The following is a 16,780-nucleotide window of genomic DNA, read 5'->3' as shown; positions in this document are numbered from 1 at the left end:
ATGCTTCATTGTGCTTTTGTGCTTCAAATATGTATACATAAATCGTGTGTTTTTCCTATTTTCCCCCCAGCCCGTTCGAGTTTCCGCATTTTCCGACGCAACTTCCACAAACAGGCAAAAGAAGTGAACCCAACTGAATGCTATCTTTGCCATCGATGGAAGAATTATTTGGATGGAGAAATAAAACAAGAGATGAAAGGAGAAAACCTGTTTGAAACGCCGGAAAAGGCCAATGAGACGAAAGGGAAAAGGAAAAATGAACGCCCCGGCCCAGGAATTAATAGAGCAAAATGCAGTTTTCCGCCCGAATGACGATTATTATATTGACCCATGTTCGTATATGTGTGGCTTTGTGCGTTTGGTTAGTGGCCGGTTGCATTTCTGAAAATGAACCATACAAAAGAACCACGAAAAATGGGAAGAGCGAGAGTGAGCGAGAGCGAACAAGAGGGGATCGTTAATGACGATGAGATGGGGGGACGGGGGAAAATAGGGGAACAAGGGACAGAAGGACGCATTTCCTGTCCATATTTCTGTACGAGAGCTTTTCTACACGACTCCCAGGCTGTAGCACGCAAATGGCATTTGCGTTTTTCGTGTCTCCGTGAAACAAGGACCAACTTCTCGTCCAATACATGCTTGACACACACACTCGGTTAGTTCGTGGTGAATATCTACACGCCTCAACAACCGGCTGCGTTTTGTTATGCTTGGCCGGAGCAGGACAACCCGGGGCGGACACAGCGAGCAGAAGCAACGGGATCGTTGCTTTCCGACATCCCATTTTCCACTGTTTATTATTCATAAGGGGTGAGAGAACGGGTCGAACGGATTGATCGGAAAATGGTGGAATTATGGAATGGGAACAAGCGAACGAACGAAAACAATCCACTACTCGTGTTGGTGGGGGTAGTTTGGTGGCTACTGGAACCATAATCGAGCTGCTGCTTTTGCTGGATATGGGGACTTAACGGGCAAAAAGTTAAGCCATGGGTAGCTTACGAAACGTCCGTAGAGTTAGGATAGGTTCGGTACAGCACACCTGCTGGTCAGTCCATGTCGAAAGCTATTAACGGTACAATAGCAACGAAACAAGCAAAAATACACCTCCCCAAAAACTTCCACTGTGCATTGTTTGGTGAAAAGCTTTTCTCCGGGTCAGTCGAAGTTACTTCTGACCTTTCCCGACGGTCAGTTGTTCGGTGTGTGTGCAACATTTTGGAACGCAACAAAACAAACCGGAAATTTTGGAGTGCTGTTAGCAGGTAGCATAGCAGGTGGTCTGCATTACCAGACCTACATAAAAGGGTAACTTTATCCCGGAAAACCTATTCCAGCGGCTTATGCAGTTATTTTGGTTGCATATAACTCTAACCCCTTTTCCGGTTGTCCCTGACGCTCTAAAGATTTTTACGTTGATAATAATTTATGGTTAATAAATATTAATAGTCTAATAACTTTGAGGCTCACAGAAAAACCAATATACCAACCTTGATTTTTGTATTTTACGGAGGAGACGCCTGGTACTTTATGCGATGGCGTCCTTCAAAACTGATCTTCCGACATACTAGCCCCGGGTAATGGTATTGCTAGCAAAAAAAGAAAAAGAAAATATGTTAATACAACAACTTAAAAACTAATGAGAAGACCTTATAATGTTGTTGTTTTTTGCGTTTCTCAACGTGATTTGTTGTTGTTTGCATATATCATACACAAAAGTCCTGCCTGTATTAGTTTTATTAAAATCTTTCGAAATTCAATACAATTGGTTTTCGTTACACCGTAGCACCACAAATATAAAGGGACGCTACATCTTTTGATTAATATCACTTTCCGCTGTCACTAGTGTGCCTTTTGATGGATGATCGGATCGGATACAAAGGACAGTTAAAGCTCTGCAATACACCTGACTCGCACCATCACAACGCAGCCTCTAGCTTTTACGTGTACAGTGCAGCTGCACAAACGCTTCTAGATGACGTGGTATTAACTTCCGATACGGGATTCGGTGCTGAGCGATCACTCGAGCGGCAAGGCAGCGCAGATTGATGGCACGTGTTTCGTAGCTTTTGATAAACGCTGCTACACAACCTATAGTAAAAAGAAGGAAAGTAACTTTATTCAAGAACCAACCAAAGGGGAGACCGAGTATTGTGACATACTTACTTTGAACACAAACTTGTGAAGCTTTCAAACCGTCCGCATTGACTGCATCGAGATGTATACCGGCTTCAATGAAAATTTCGGTTATTTCTTTTACCACCGATTTTACGTTGCTGTCCGCCATCCGTAGCACAGTCGTTTGTAGCTGAAGGAAAGATTGCGTAGTTAGTTAACAGTTTGGAGTGATTTAAAAAACAATTTTACTCACAGTTGATGTTAACGTGTGTAAAGGCGTGTTTCGGTCACTGTCGACCACATCCACCGGAGCACCACATTTGAGAAGTAGCTTGACTGTTTCAACGCATGGGAATCTATTGCAAATAAATAAATATTAAATGCATTTTAAATTTAGCAGCAAACTTAAAAGTTTGCTTTCTTTCAAACGGCCTTATCACCTGCAAACTTCATCGGTTAGAAATTCATCCACCGGCGTTACACCGTTCACAGCCAGATGCAGCAACGTTTGATCGTCCCGCAATCGCACCATCATCATGTTCAGCTGGTACACCATCTGATACACCTGCAGCATTTGCTCTTCCGTCCGCACGAACTGCTCTCGCTGCAGCAACTTCGTAATGATTGTGATCAAGTACAGCACCGTCACGATGTTCATCTCGTAATTATCCGCAATAGTTTCCAGATCGTCCCGCGGGCCAGGATTTGCCAACTTTTGCTGATTGTACCGTAGCTCATCGATACAGGCACCAAGCACAGCAATCACACTATCGAACCGTATCGTTTCGTTGATCAAAAACTCTTGCGAGAAAAGTTTCATGAACCGAAGCAGATCACGTTGCACCTGTAGACCGTTCTGCTGCCGAAGGCGCAACGCGTGCAGCCAAAGACTTTCGCACCGATCAAACCGTCCATTGTCGGCACAGATTGCACCACGGTAGATAATCGCATGGGCTACCTCAGGACATTGATTGCCGAGAATGCGCTCCCGTATGGTAAGTGACTCCATGTGCAACGAGTTGTGATTGTAGCGGATCGCAAGCAGGTCCTGTAATGTCTGACATTCGAGCCAGTGTTCATATGCTGCTATCGGTTCAAAGGTTGGCTTTCGAATAATGCTTTCCGGATCTTCGTATCTATAATGGAAAGCAGGAGTATTGTAAAACACACTGCAACATTGTTTTGTTATTCGCAAGAAAGCCTCACCTCAGTTCCATTGCCGCAAGAAGATAGTGGAAGGCTTTGCCCAAGTTGTAATTATCCTTGTCGTTCGCATACGATGCTCCCAACAATTCCATCACCTCGATGCGTTCTTCCTTGGTGAGTAGACCGGGACGCTGAAGGAACACCTCCACAACAGCTTCTCGGGTTCTCTCAGCAGCCGCCAGCGCCGGCGTTAGACCGAACGTGTTCCTAATCAAAAGTGCTCCATGATCTAGTAATATTTCACACACTTCCACGTGGCCACATTCAGCCGCATAGTACAGAGCCGATGCACCACACTGTGCCTTTTCGTTCACCTGCGCACCCTTCTCCAGCAAATACTGCAGCACATCGGTGTAGTTCTTGTAGGCAGCGATCATGACACAGGTATTATTAAACATGTTCACCGTGCAAACGTTCGCATTGTGTTCGACAAGATACTGCACTGCGTCGAGCCGACCTTCGTAGCAGGCGGCTCGCAAAGGTGTCGAACCCTTCTTCGTACAATGATCCACCTGAGCACCGTGCTGGAGTAACATTTTGACGATGTTGAGACGGCCAACAGCGGCCGCTACCCAGAGCGCCGTGGCACCGTCCGTTAGCTCACCGTGTACCTTTACACAACCCTCCTTTTCCATATCTGGTTCGGCCAGCTCAAGAAGAATGTGAACCACTTCCAAATGGCCATTAAGCGTTGCTACGATCAGGGGTGTAAAGATCTGATGCTCTTCTTCAAAGAATTCCTGCAAGAAAATGGAATGGAATGCAATAATTAATAACGAGAATATTTATGTTGTGGTCAATGCAATGCAATTGTGAACGAACAGGAAAAATTAATAATGAGAATGTTTTTGGTTCGGCCGACGATGAGTTGGAGTGTACATACAAAAATATCGCACTGCGTTACAGAATATCGACGCGATCGCACCTGAATCGCGCATCATGTCATCGTCTATTAAAAGCGATGAACGGCTTGAACTGTTGCAGATAAAGTTTGTACAAGCAAAGTAAGGATTTCTTTTTTCTTGGCAAGCATTTTTTGCACAAGAATTTATTGTGAAAAAAATCTACTCCTCTTTCCTGTAGTGCGTAGGAGAGCCGATTGCGTGTCAAGTGGCTGGTTGAATCATTTGCAAGATCATTTGCCCAACAATCAAAACATTTCTGCAACATTCGTGCGGTGCGTCATCGGAATGCGATTTACAACCTCTCAACAACAGCCAAGTTGGTGACCATGGAATGGTGCTTTAGCTGGTCAACCATTCTACAACTTCTGATTCACAAATACCTTTTACACGCTTATAGAATTTCATTCCTGAAGGTTTTTAATGTTTGTGAGACAAGAATGGAATTAAAATGGAATCCTGCACGCAGTTAGTTTTTGTCGCCTGCCAATTGTGGTTTATTATTTTACGAGACGGTTCAAACGAACATAATGCTCGTTAACGATCACTCAAATGCTTCCTTTAACATCTAATTATATCCGAGAATGCGATATTCATGGTAATGACATCCATTCTTCTAACAGATTCCTACGCGTCATTGACCTGGGAGAACATACAACCATTCGCGGTGTTTTATAGTGGATGGAAGGACGGATCGCTGGTCGCTTTTGCGAAGATCATCCCGCAATCCGCGGCTTCCCACTTTCTGACAGCTAGACATGATGCAAGAAAAACACTGAAAAACGCGACTTACTACACATGATCGCATCCTCATTGCCGCCGTGTATAGTAACTATTTTTAGAATACGATCCGGAAAAATAAGCGTGTAGAATATAAAATCACTTGCCGGCGTGATGTATGCATGAACTACACGCTTAAGCGATTTACATGGAATCAGAAAGGGAAATTCACACTAGTGGAAGAACTTGCCTTTTGACTCATTGCCGTTATACCACGAATGGCAATGTTTGCCAAGCGCTGGGAAAATTGTTTGAAAATGTTCTTTATGTGGAAAACGAGCGCGATTCATTCGTATTTTGGTGTTCCATTTTATAAAATAGCACGCAATAGCGCAATGCTGTATTTACAACAAACCAGGCGTCTCCATCGGTTTTTGACGTTGGTAAACGCAGACAACAGCTGTTTTAATTTTCAATTAATTACAATAAACTGTCCTCGTTTGGAGGGATATCGGATACCGAAACGGAGCATTATATGAAATCGGACGTTCCAGTTACTTTAAACGCTTTATTCGTAAGGGCTTTGTTCCGATGGAAAGGAAGATTTCATTCCCTTTAGCTCTTTTTCCCACTCTCCATCTGCTTGCCCTCTTTCTCTCAACCACGAGAAGGTTTGAAAATAGCACACATTTTTACCGAGTCCGAATACGGAAGTGTAAATGACGTGGATAACGTGGAATCAAACGGCCATCAGTGACAACGTGGATTGCAAAGTTTCGAAATGGATTACTTAGTGTTACGGTTTACACATTCGCTACCTTTCCTGCCAAATAGCGATCAAGCTTAATGCAAAATTCAAACAACACGCATTGGAATTAAATTTAAACGCGCAATTTGCTTCTTTGTGCCGCATCCGAGTAAATCATCGAGTACGAGAGGTTTGTTTGGGTCGAGTCTTTGTGAGCTGCGGATGTTTTGTTTTCTTCCACCTATTGGGGAATTATTTAAACAACGCATTTCTTTCGTTTGAAATATCCGTTTGTTTTGCTTCGTTGTAAAACCATGCTTTCAGGTTGATGATCAACCGATCTTGTACGCATGATTTTTTTTCCACCGACAACAAAACGTTGAATGTATCGTTTCGGTTAGAACATGAACATGTAATCCGTAACCTATCCTTGACCGTGAAACCGAGTCGTAACAAGTCGTAGTGTTTTGCTGTAGCGAAATCAAATGTGTATCTTCACTAAGATGGTCCGATTTGTTTGGTATCGTTTGTTGCGTTTGCTTACCACAACCGGCGCACGATGCAAATTTGGGTTTCCCAATGCGTGTAGCAGTGCTCCCACGTATGCTTGCCGTACGAAGCACGGAAGGACGGCAGGAGAGATGAAGTTTGACGCACTGTACAAGCGCGTGGTGTTTTACGGCTATCTCTGTGTGTATTTTGCATGTGACGAAATTAGAAACAGAAATTACGAGATGCTAGCGCATCAAACCACAACGCCATCGAACCGATGGATGCGCAAGTGTGTGTTGGACAAAAATTTTATAGTTCATTAACGGTGCGCGATCGCCAACGCGTGCGACGCCACGGGGTTTGCGTTGAAAGTAGAAGCGAAGGGGGTTTACTCGTATGGTTGTTTGCCAAAAATGAGGGAACGTAAAGTTTTTCCTAAAGTGGTACGGTAGCCGCTTCTATTTTCCACTGAGTAAGCTGACGGTTGTTATTTTTTTTCCTTTATTCTGTGACGAGCATCATTTCCCTTACTATGTGGTGCATGATCGTATATCTTACCTGATTTACTACGGCACGCCTTTCTTCGTCATCCTTTATCTCGCCTAGCAAAGCCAAGAGTTGCGTGCAGAAACCTTCCTTTGCGGCGTAGTAAACCCTTAGCATGGTACGCTCGCGAAGCGTTTCTTTCTCCCGCTCCAAATCTTCGGATTCCTTGGTCATCTTGACCGTACCTTCGCGATTGATGGACCGCGTTCGCCGCTTCCGGCACGCGGCACCAGCACTGCCCTGCCCCGACACTTTCGAAGCGTTTTATTCACACGGACAATAGCGAAACAATAACGCTCCACAGACGTGCGATATTGTGTGTGATTGAATAAGGCACTTTGCAGAAAATGATCACGAATTACTTCAGCACAACACTACACAAGGATTAATTTACCCGAGGGACTACAACAAATGGGAAAACCACACAGGCGTTGTGTTTTGTGCACCGCACTGCACTGCGCAAACGGGCCTACGAGCTGTACCGTCTCGAAGTTGGTCGGAAACAAGACAGGCATTTTTCTGCTCCCATTCTCGCGATCAAGTTTTTCCCCACCCAGTAGTGTGGGAATGTGTATTTTTACACATTTGTTGATATTTTCCTTTCATGATCAGCTGTCAATAGCTCCCTGCTGTCAAATAGTGCCCAAGGTGATTATGGTGAACTATGGGATGCATGAAATTTTGCCCAAAATGAGATTATTATGACATTTGTCAAATGTTTGTGAGAACCTAAAAAAGATAAAAAAGTTTTCCTTCCATTTACTTTGGCTTTCGTGTCGTCGGCTTTTTATCGTGTATAATTGGACAAATTGAAGTGAAATTTGACTGTTTAGGATAATCGAGATGGGACTATCGCACAGTATTGCCGTTCCTGGTGGTGGAACCGAAGGATACCATGTTTTACGGGTGAGTTTTCATGTCCCCAAAAGGGCCAACAAGCCGATAGATGACGTGTTCACTTTCGATCAAGCTTTTCCCCTTTGGGACGTGTATGAAGGAGTGTTCTGATCAATGAGAATTGTTTATTAACTATTTGCACAGGTGCAAGACAACTCGCCAGGTAAAACGGCTGGACTGGAAGCATTTTTCGACTTTATTCTTGCCATCGGCAACACTCGCCTGGACCAAGATAACGATACGCTGAAGGAACTATTGAAGGGAAACATCGACAAAGAAATCCAGATGACGGTGTACAGCAGCAAAACGCAAAACATTCGTTTGGTGGATATTACGCCGAGCAGCACCTGGGGCGGACAGGGACTGCTCGGGGTTAGCATACGATTTTGCTCGTTCGAGGGCGCCAATGAAAATGTGTGGCACATTCTGGAGGTCCATCCATCGTCACCGGCCGAGGAAGCTGGGCTCATACCGTTCACGGACTACATTATCGGTGCGGATTCTATATTACACGAAAGTGAAGATCTGTTTACGCTCATTGAGTCGCACGAGGGTCGACCACTGAAAATGTACGTGTACAATACGGATCTCGACCGTTGTCGTGAGGTGACGATAACACCGAACTCAAAATGGGGTGGCGAAGGCAGTCTCGGTTGTGGCATCGGGTATGGCTATCTGCACAGGATACCAATTCGGATGATGCCGAGCGATGGGAAGGTTCCCCTGAATGTTGGGGCACAATCGGTACCAGTTGTGCCGGTTGGCGCCATGGCCATGTTCCCGACCGCACCGACAACAGGTGCAATGGCAGGACCGACCGTAGACACGACGAATGCGAACCGTTCCATGCCATTTATTCCGATGGTGCCCCCACTGGCGAATACGTTCGCCCCCCAGGGCAATAATGCCGTTCATGATCTGCTTACGGTATCACAGCCAAACAACACGTTGAGTGGCACGACAGCAACGACAACACCAGCAGTAAGTGATTTGAATAGTCAGTTTTCTGCTTTAACAACAGCGACAGGTCCAACGGATCAGGTGAATAACAACGTGGAAACACAAACGACACCAACGCAACCGGCTTATAATAATAACGCAGGCCAACCGGGAGAGGTAGCTTCACCTCCGATTCACGTCGGTCCGGCAATTTATACACCACCTGCAGGATTGGTAGAGCAAGGTAGAATGATTGAGATACTTGCGTGGTTTACACAGCTCACTTACATATTTATATATTTTTAGTTGTATCTCCTTCGGCGAATGGTGACAGTGTACCTTCCCAACAACAGGGACCTCCACCGGCGAATCTTTCCTATCCGCCATCTTCCGTTTCCTCGTTACCATACGCAGCGAACCCCTACTCGAAGGCAAGTGCTGTGCCACCACCTTCGACACTGGCGACCGACTTCTATCCAATGTACGGAACACCGATTGTACCGGCCAGCAGCAACAGCAGTGGCAACGTTGTATCGACTCCGAACAGCTACGCGATGTCCAACACGATCGACTTTCTGCAGAGCCAGCAGCAATCGATGCAACCACAGCAACCCTGGGGCTCACAACCCCCCATCCAGATGTACTCCACGTACCCTCAGGTGCAACCGGTTGCGGAGCCGTCGCCCACCCACCAATCGGCGGTTGCTGGTGGTTCGGTACCGGCCGCATCTTCACTATTCCAAAGCAGCGCCGTTACGACACCCATCTCCCTGCCCGGCATGCCGCCGATAACGGTTAGCGCAACGATTCAACCGGAAGCACTCCGCGGACTGCAGTTTACCAATGCACCTGTCGCAAATGCTCAGCAGCAACCACCGCTAATGACCATGCCGCCAACGTTGCAGTAAAGTTGTGTCGCCTCGAAATGTGGACTTCCTCCTGGATGGGAGCGCACGACCGCCGAATGTGCAATCGATGATGGGTTTGTACATAGGAGCAATCCATTATTTTGATCCAACTTTCGCAGCACGCTCGAAAGAGTATCGAATCGAAGAAAAGACGATGGGAGGACGAAAAATAATTTTTGGTGCATTTGGTTGCCCTGGGTGACACGCCAGATAAACACGAAGTATAATTTTTATCTTGCGCTTTATGTTACACTTAAGTTTAGTCAATCTATGATGGATGATAAAGTATCGTTATTAAATTTAAAATTAAAAATTTCGTCTGCAATTATGTGGTGTTAGTGATGCAGATTGAAAGAAGTGGACAGTATGGTTGTAAATACCGCTCTACAAACAATCTCGTATATCAAGGGTTATCTCGAGCCTACTGTTTAGATCACATTGAGACAACTGTCAAAGTAGCATCGAACAAAACACAAACGAAATCGTTCACTGCAGAAGTTGTTTTCAATCGCTCCGGAAAGTTGAAATCCGAACTTTCGGCCTCAGTAAAATGTCCAGCCTGGTTCGAATCGGCAATGCACCGCTGGTGCGTAACCTGGTGAACCACTCGCTACGCAGCGCTCGGTTGATTTCCTCGTCGCAGAAAAACCGTGACGCTGCCACACTCGACATCCCGAAGAAGGCGGCTGCCCCTAGCAGTGCGACTGCGGCCTCATCGGTCGGTTCCGGTCGTAACTGGGTGAGCTATGGTTTCGATCGACACGACGAAGCGCACGACCGTAGTGTCACAAATTCGTCGTTCTTCTTCACCGTCACACTGTGCTTGGTGCTGGGCACAGCCTACTGGGCTTACGTTCCGGATCCACAGCTGCAGGACTGGTCGCAACGTGAAGCATACCTAGAGCTACGCCGCCGAGAAGCGGCTGGACTGGAACCGATCAGCAAGGACTTTATCGATCCCGCCCAGATTGTGCTGCCATCGGACGAAGAGCTGGGCAACACGGAAATCGTCATCTAAAGAAATATCATCTACCGGTAACGTGTCGGAAGCAGAATCACTGGATTATGTAATGGATACTCCCGACAGCGATTCGTGAAATGGTTGAAGTTTTGTCTCGTTTTGTACATAACAGCGAAGAAAACGAGTGTTGCAAACATTGTAGCAGTGTGTTGTGAAGGTCGCGAAGTAATTAAATAACGAATAAATAGGGAAAATCGTAAAAATACGATTGTCGGTCATACGGTGGTACATTATTTTTGTCCATGATTTGTTTTCATTTGCCATGATTCGACCTGTCATCGGTGTCGAAAATGATCTAGGATTAGGGATGAACCTCTTTCGCTGGCAAGGAATGTACAGTAGGCAGAAGCGACTGCATTTTCTATTGTGTATAGTATTACCATAATCTTCATTCAAACATCCTCATCGCTGTTGATCCTTGATGAATTAGAATGAATTTTAACAACTTCTGACATGAATGATTACTATGTCATGTAAATTTAAATAAAGCTTCTGAGTGAGTTTAAAGCATGAACCATATTTTATATTTTTTTGAATTATTTGGAAGGATATTGGTTAATTGTTTTCAGTCAAAAATATCTCTACAATTATCGAATAGAACAAAAAGAAAGTTTAAATTTCGTCGATCAAACTTCCCGCCATCGATGGAGGCGCCCTTCGCACTAAAACGTCAACCGTTACAACTGTCAAAAGGTTCCGCGAAAAGGGCGCAACCTGGTTCAAAACCTTCATTTGGGTGCTTATTTTGCAGCAGAAAATGCGCGGAAATAACAAATCTCGCTACATTTGTGCAATTATTCACGCAAATCTAAACGCACGCAAAACGAGAAGTCCCACAATCAAGTGCTTCTATTGCTGCAGTACATCATCGAAAGTTCGAGCGAAATCATCACCCTAAAAATGGGCAGCAAATGGTGCCGCACCAGTTTGGTCGCCCGTGAAGAATTTGTTATTGTGCCCGATCAACTCCCTCCATCGAGGAGATAGTGCGTCGCCGTCGTTTCGTGGCGAAGGAAAAAAAGGTTGGAATTTCCAGCCCTGTTACGAAGAAGTTGTGAACAGAAGAATTGAGCCGTATGCTGTGAAGAAGAAATTGAAGTAAACGTAGCAAATAAAACTACACGGCAGTGGAAACACACGCGCTCCACAAGTTTTAGTGTGGCATCGTCATCGCCGTCTTTACGACAAGTGCACCGTACTGTGTGTGGTGTGTGGATAATTGTTTTTAATTTAGCAACACGACACAACACCTCCTCGCTACTGCCGGGTGGCAGCCAGTAGCATACGACCCCAGCAGGGCCATGGCAGACCAGAACGAAAAAATTCTTCACCGTCTGTTGCAACAGGACGGGAACAGCATCTGTGCGGATTGTGATTCGAAAAGTAGGTACTGCACGGATGGTTTCCTGTAATCTGTGGTTTCTTGTGTCATACTTTCATGTCCCAGGACTCTGGTCCGCTGGAATAGCAGCACTGTAATGATAGCAGGAAGTGTTCACAGGGCGAAAATAGGCTGATAGGTTGTATGTAGGGGGTATACCGCGTTGCATAGTTTCGCCCCCCGAACAAGTGAGTGCGTGTGTGTTTGTATGCGGTGTTGGCAGTCAGTGTAGAAACGCAAATAGCAAAATAATGACTCATCCAATCATACCTACACTGCCCCTTCGTCTATGCTTCTCCTTTTAGATCTCTGTTCGTATCAAAGCACACCATCCAAACGTCATAAACAACCTCATCAATCTACGCATACCGTGTGTGAGATGCCTTTGCCTCCCAGCGTAGGGACGCCCTATGTTTAGCTCAAGGGCTACGTGTGCTTTACTCAACCTCCAATTTCTCCCTGCCCCTTCTGCAGTGCACGGAGAAAAGAGAAATGCGTTACTTAGCGTTATCACGATTTAAAGTTTAGAGCATTTCTATCGTTGATTAAAGTGATACAGTGTCTACCTTTTTAGGTATCATGCCTAGTGCTGACGTATTTGTTTTGCTATCTTTTCCCTCCTTATACTTTGATTCGGAATATCCCCTCCCCCCTCCTCCTCTCCACCAGCCTTAATGTTTCTGACGGCTGAGTTCCCTCACGTTCTCTGCACGTGTCCACCTTGATAACTACGGTGCATTATTAATGCGTAGAATACGATTAGAATTGAAAAGAAGTGAGCAACGTTGAGATGAGGGTGAGAAGAAAAACGCGCACTTCTTTACACGACCACCCCAAGCGCCACCTCTGTATGCATTATAAAGGTGCAATCATATAATGGTTGAATATTGCAGAGGATATAAGGTTGTGTGATACAAGGTTTGGGTGGGGACTTAAAAAGGAAAAGGGAGAGAAGGGATAAAAAAGTGCTCGTTAAAGAAAAGTGCAATAAAAATCCCCCCCCCCCCCCAACCTTCCAATCCTTCGTCCATATAACACGGGGTCTGGAAGTGGGCGATCCAACGTAAACAATTCTCAACTCACTCTTTCAGTTGCTCACTCGCTCGCACATTCACGCTCTGTGTGTGGTATTTTTGTATTTCGTTAGAGCGAGAGAGGGAAGAAAACGGGAAGAGTGTACTAAAAAAAACACACGCAACTTCCCATAAACACGCAGCTACAAGGTTAATGCACTTCAGAGAAAAATACAGCCAAAAGGGCCGGTTGCTATTATTCCTACTACGTTCTTTTCTTAGCACCCTGTGTTCTGGATCTTGGTTCTTCGTTTTGTCCGTTCTTTCGTGGGCCAACGATTTTCTCTCTCTAAACGGTTTTCCTTCTCTCATTTGAAGGGCTCGTGACAGGGGTAGTAGCACTGTATTTCAAGTTAAAAAAAATTAAATATTTTTGTGAAAAAGCATGGTCAATTGAATTTGAAACCAATGTCCTACTAACGAAAGCTCTTCAGAGTTAGCATTTAACATCGTTGGTACAAATTAACTGAGTGTGGCATTCTAGATCTGTGACTTTATAAAAATGCACGAAGCAAACCCTGCAATCCCAATCAGGTCAATGTTGTACAAGCGATAGAAAGAGAGAGTTCCATTCTTTGCTGAGTTGCATGAAAGCGAGAATGGAGTTAAAAATTAAAACAGGAAAGAGACGGAAACAAGAGAACTGGGGACACAGGGACAGGTGCCGTCATGTTGCGTCATGGGTTGTTTTGATTTCTACCGATCGGGTTCTTCCAACTTTCTGTCGCTTTGGTACGCGTGCAAACAAACGGCAAACCCACCGAGGGATAGGAAATAAATAGAAATTACCTTTACGTCTGCTAAATAAACCGTTCGGGGAAGCATATATCTTGATAATTTAAAGTATGAACTAAGCGTCGAGTGGGTCAAACCATATCTCGGTAGGGGGGAAATGTTAGTAAACGCGCGAGATTGGTACCAAAAACTGATATGAAATCTATGGAATATTTATATCCGTTTTCTTGTTATGAAAAACGCACAAATCAATATATTATGTAAACAATCTCAATGTTTTATTTTACAGATCTAGAATGGGCGTCATACAACATCGGAATATTCCTGTGCACTCGTTGCTGTGCAGTCCATCGCAGCATGGGCGCCCACATATCGAAAGTAAAGCATCTTAAACTGGACAAGTGGGAGGACAGCCAGATCCAACGCATGATCGAGGTCGGTAACAGGGCGGCGAGACTGAAATACGAGAACCGAGTACCTGCATGCTACCGAAGACCAAAAGAAAACGATCCACAGTGAGTAGAACCATTGAATATAAATGAAGATCTTGCTTTACTACACTCCCTTATTGTTTTACCAGAGTGCTAATCGAACAATGGATAAGGGCAAAGTATGAACGGTTGGAATTTTGTATGATTGAACGTCCGAGCTACACATCCGGCCGGATGGAAGGATTCCTGATGAAGCGCGGTAAAGAGGACAGTCGCTACCAGCCAAGGAAATTCGTGTTGTCCGGATTACAGGACACGTTACGCTACTACGTGAGAGAAAAGCGCGAACCAAAGGCGGTACTGCGGATATCGGAACTGAACGTGGTGTACGCACCTTCCAAAATTGGCAATCCAAACTCTCTGCAGCTAACATTCATGAAAGAAGGCACCACACGTCACATTTACGTTTATCACGACGATCCAGAAGTTATCAATAACTGGTACATGGCGATACGATGCGCGAAACTACACCGACTCCAGATCGCCTTCCCGAGCGCATCCGAGAGCGATCTCGTTGATCTGCTAACGCACGATTTCACCCGCGAAGGTTGGCTACTGAAGACGGGGCCACGGGCAACCGATAGTTATAAACGACGCTGGTTTACGCTCGATGATCGGAAGTTAATGTACCACGATGATCAGCTCGATGCGCATCCGAAGGGGGAAATCTTTCTCGGCAATCAGCTTGACGGTTACAGCGTCCGAATAGGGGCGCCACCCGGTGCCAAAGATCAAGGTTTCAGCTTTACGCTCTTTACACCGGAACGCGTGTACAATATGTCGTCGCACAGTGAGCAAGATCGGGACGAGTGGATTGCCGCAATACAGACTGTACTGGAACGACCGCTTAGTCCGCAGGACAACTCAAGTGAGTGTTGATGTTAGACTCAACAAAAACTAAACATTAATAATTGATTTGTATCTTGATCGTTTTTAGTATCTGCGCGACTTATACGCAAGCGTGGTGGAACCAACCCAAAGAGTATCTTTACGGGTAGGTAATATAGCGTACAAAACACCTTATCCAACGATATGGCGCTATTATGAGATACGACAACGAGGTCGAATGTTTTCTTTTCATGATGTGCTCGCTTCACTCTGCTTCGTACTGATTGGTCAAACAGATACCATTACCATTGGTAGGACATTGTAACTCAAACCATAGTCGTAACATTTTATTCTTCATCTGGATTATGCCGGGTAAAACGGAACATATATAGGAAACTTTAAACATATATAGTTTATTATCATGCAACTCTTTTTAATAGCCGGAAAGTAATTCAACCCAAAAGTGGGTAAACGGTCGTTAAAAGAGACAGGGCATCGATCAATTTGGATCTTTTCTCTTCTTTCTAGACATTAGCTGACGCACATTTTCAATTATTTACTTGTCCTCATGTTTACAAACAAGATGCAATATCCGGCTGGATGGTATTTATTTTCATACTGTTCCTTCATTACTTTTGTGAAAAGATGGAATGCTACCTAAAGATAAACCGCAACAGAAGACATTAATTATTACAAGATGAATATGATGTCAGTCCTAGACATAGGGATTCTGGATTAGTTGAGCGCGTAAATGATCTATTTATTGACGTCGACAGAGACTACCTAAGGTACCGAAGAAGGGCATCAAACAGACGAGAGCTCGCTGGGAAATACTCAGCCAATGTAAACTTCTAGGATGGTTTTGAATAGGTAAAGCCAGCAGGTTTATGTGAGTTTATTTTGCTAATTTGTTTTTTAATCTCGCCAGATAAAATGCTGAAGTTTTCTTTTTTTGATACTTCCGCTCTATTTATCTTTCTCTTCCTGTTTAAAGCACACAGATGCACAAAAGGAAACATACTAGTAATTAAACAAGGCACGCATTTTTTATGCAACATTTTAGAGCAAGAACAAATATCCTATAGCAAAGCGGCGCATTATTGTGGATAGCACAAGGCACTGTTTCATTTCTGTTTGATGAATGGGAATTTTCGCTACATAATCGGAACATTGTGGAGAAAGTAACGGGAAATTAGGAAAAAAGAGGCAAACATTTGAAACTAAACAGGATGAATAAGTTAGTGAAAACGTTCTACTCTCTAAACCACAAAGGGGGAAACAAAAATCAAATTTAGAAGTACATTTTGCTTACAAGTCTCGTAAGCACATTAGATAGGCAACATTAAAATTGATCTAAGGTCGTTCCGTAACTCTAAACAATCGTAAACAAAGCGGCGAAAGAGAAGATGAAATTAGCTGTTGAAAATAACTTTCTCACCACGAGACAACGGAAGCAATTTGGCCAAACGTGTGATTGCGTGTACGTAGTTTATATCGCTGGCACTATACTAACACGTGGTTCCTAGCCCCTGGTGGCGCGAATGGCTCTTAGCAGCTGACAGCTACCGATGCAACTTGCCGTTAACGTTCAGTGTTCAGCGCCGGTTTTAGCGTGTTTTTTTCTTTTTTATAATACAATGTTGCACCACACAAACACACAAAACAACTCTCAGAAACTCTGCTCAAACTCTTTGTTTTATTGACGAAGATGTGTGAAACCAAACATAATAAAAGCGATGTAACGACCAAATAACGTGTCCTTCACGGAGCACGGT

At 44.5% G+C, this 16,780-nt stretch overlaps 4 protein-coding genes across 4 annotated transcripts; 3 read left to right on the top strand and 1 right to left on the bottom strand.

Annotated features, from left to right (window-relative positions):
- Positions 1-1,719: 1,719 nt before the first annotated feature.
- LOC128304929 (protein fem-1 homolog B) lies at positions 1,720-7,218 on the bottom strand. Its single transcript, XM_053042174.1, has 6 exons — positions 6,745-7,218; positions 3,325-4,064; positions 2,559-3,254; positions 2,372-2,474; positions 2,167-2,308; positions 1,720-2,091 (listed from the first exon to the last, which is right to left on the bottom strand). Exons 1-6 carry the CDS (start codon positions 6,904-6,906, stop codon positions 1,934-1,936), a joined length of 2,001 nt encoding a protein of 666 aa, XP_052898134.1. The 5' UTR covers positions 6,907-7,218; the 3' UTR covers positions 1,720-1,933.
- Positions 7,219-7,477: 259 nt separating this feature from the next.
- On the top strand, positions 7,478-9,782 carry LOC128304930 (Golgi reassembly-stacking protein 2). The gene is made up of 3 exons (XM_053042175.1): positions 7,478-7,638; positions 7,774-8,812; positions 8,875-9,782. Exons 1-3 carry the CDS (start codon positions 7,576-7,578, stop codon positions 9,474-9,476), a joined length of 1,704 nt encoding a protein of 567 aa, XP_052898135.1. The 5' UTR covers positions 7,478-7,575; the 3' UTR covers positions 9,477-9,782.
- Positions 9,783-9,944: 162 nt separating this feature from the next.
- LOC128304939 (NADH dehydrogenase [ubiquinone] 1 beta subcomplex subunit 11, mitochondrial) lies at positions 9,945-10,903 on the top strand. The gene has a single exon (XM_053042188.1). The coding sequence runs from the start codon at positions 10,027-10,029 to the stop codon at positions 10,492-10,494; it is 468 nt and encodes a 155-aa protein (XP_052898148.1). The 5' UTR covers positions 9,945-10,026; the 3' UTR covers positions 10,495-10,903.
- Positions 10,904-11,328: 425 nt separating this feature from the next.
- On the top strand, positions 11,329-16,730 carry LOC128304932 (arf-GAP with dual PH domain-containing protein 1-like). The gene is made up of 4 exons (XM_053042177.1): positions 11,329-11,880; positions 13,976-14,201; positions 14,267-15,045; positions 15,115-16,730. The coding sequence occupies exons 1-4, from the start codon at positions 11,799-11,801 to the stop codon at positions 15,177-15,179; spliced, it is 1,152 nt and encodes a 383-aa protein (XP_052898137.1). The 5' UTR covers positions 11,329-11,798; the 3' UTR covers positions 15,180-16,730.
- Positions 16,731-16,780: the final 50 nt, after the last annotated feature.

Source organism: Anopheles moucheti, chromosome 3 (assembly GCF_943734755.1).
Source record: "Anopheles moucheti chromosome 3, idAnoMoucSN_F20_07, whole genome shotgun sequence".
Lineage (NCBI taxonomy): Eukaryota > Metazoa > Arthropoda > Insecta > Diptera > Culicidae > Anopheles > Anopheles moucheti.
Note: the sequence above shows the minus strand (reverse complement) of the source record. Positions and strands in the feature narration are given on the sequence as shown.

Coding starts and splice junctions, on each gene's coding strand:
- LOC128304929 (XM_053042174.1), bottom strand. CDS start 6,906: ATGACCAAGGAATCCGAAGATTTGGAGCGGGAGAAAGAAACGCTTCGC. Junction 4,065..6,744: donor GGCGTGCCGTAGTAAATCAG/GTAAGATATACG, acceptor ATTTTCTTGCAG/GAATTCTTTGAAGAAGAGCA. Junction 2,309..2,371: donor TACACACGTTAACATCAACT/GTGAGTAAAATT, acceptor TCTTTCCTTCAG/CTACAAACGACTGTGCTACG.
- LOC128304930 (XM_053042175.1), top strand. CDS start 7,576: ATGGGACTATCGCACAGTATTGCCGTTCCTGGTGGTGGAACCGAAGGA. Junction 7,639..7,773: donor AAGGATACCATGTTTTACGG/GTGAGTTTTCAT, acceptor CTATTTGCACAG/GTGCAAGACAACTCGCCAGG. Junction 8,813..8,874: donor TGCAGGATTGGTAGAGCAAG/GTAGAATGATTG, acceptor ATATATTTTTAG/TTGTATCTCCTTCGGCGAAT.
- LOC128304939 (XM_053042188.1), top strand. CDS start 10,027: ATGTCCAGCCTGGTTCGAATCGGCAATGCACCGCTGGTGCGTAACCTG.
- LOC128304932 (XM_053042177.1), top strand. CDS start 11,799: ATGGCAGACCAGAACGAAAAAATTCTTCACCGTCTGTTGCAACAGGAC. Junction 11,881..13,975: donor TGCGGATTGTGATTCGAAAA/GTAGGTACTGCA, acceptor TTTATTTTACAG/ATCTAGAATGGGCGTCATAC. Junction 14,202..14,266: donor CCAAAAGAAAACGATCCACA/GTGAGTAGAACC, acceptor TTGTTTTACCAG/AGTGCTAATCGAACAATGGA.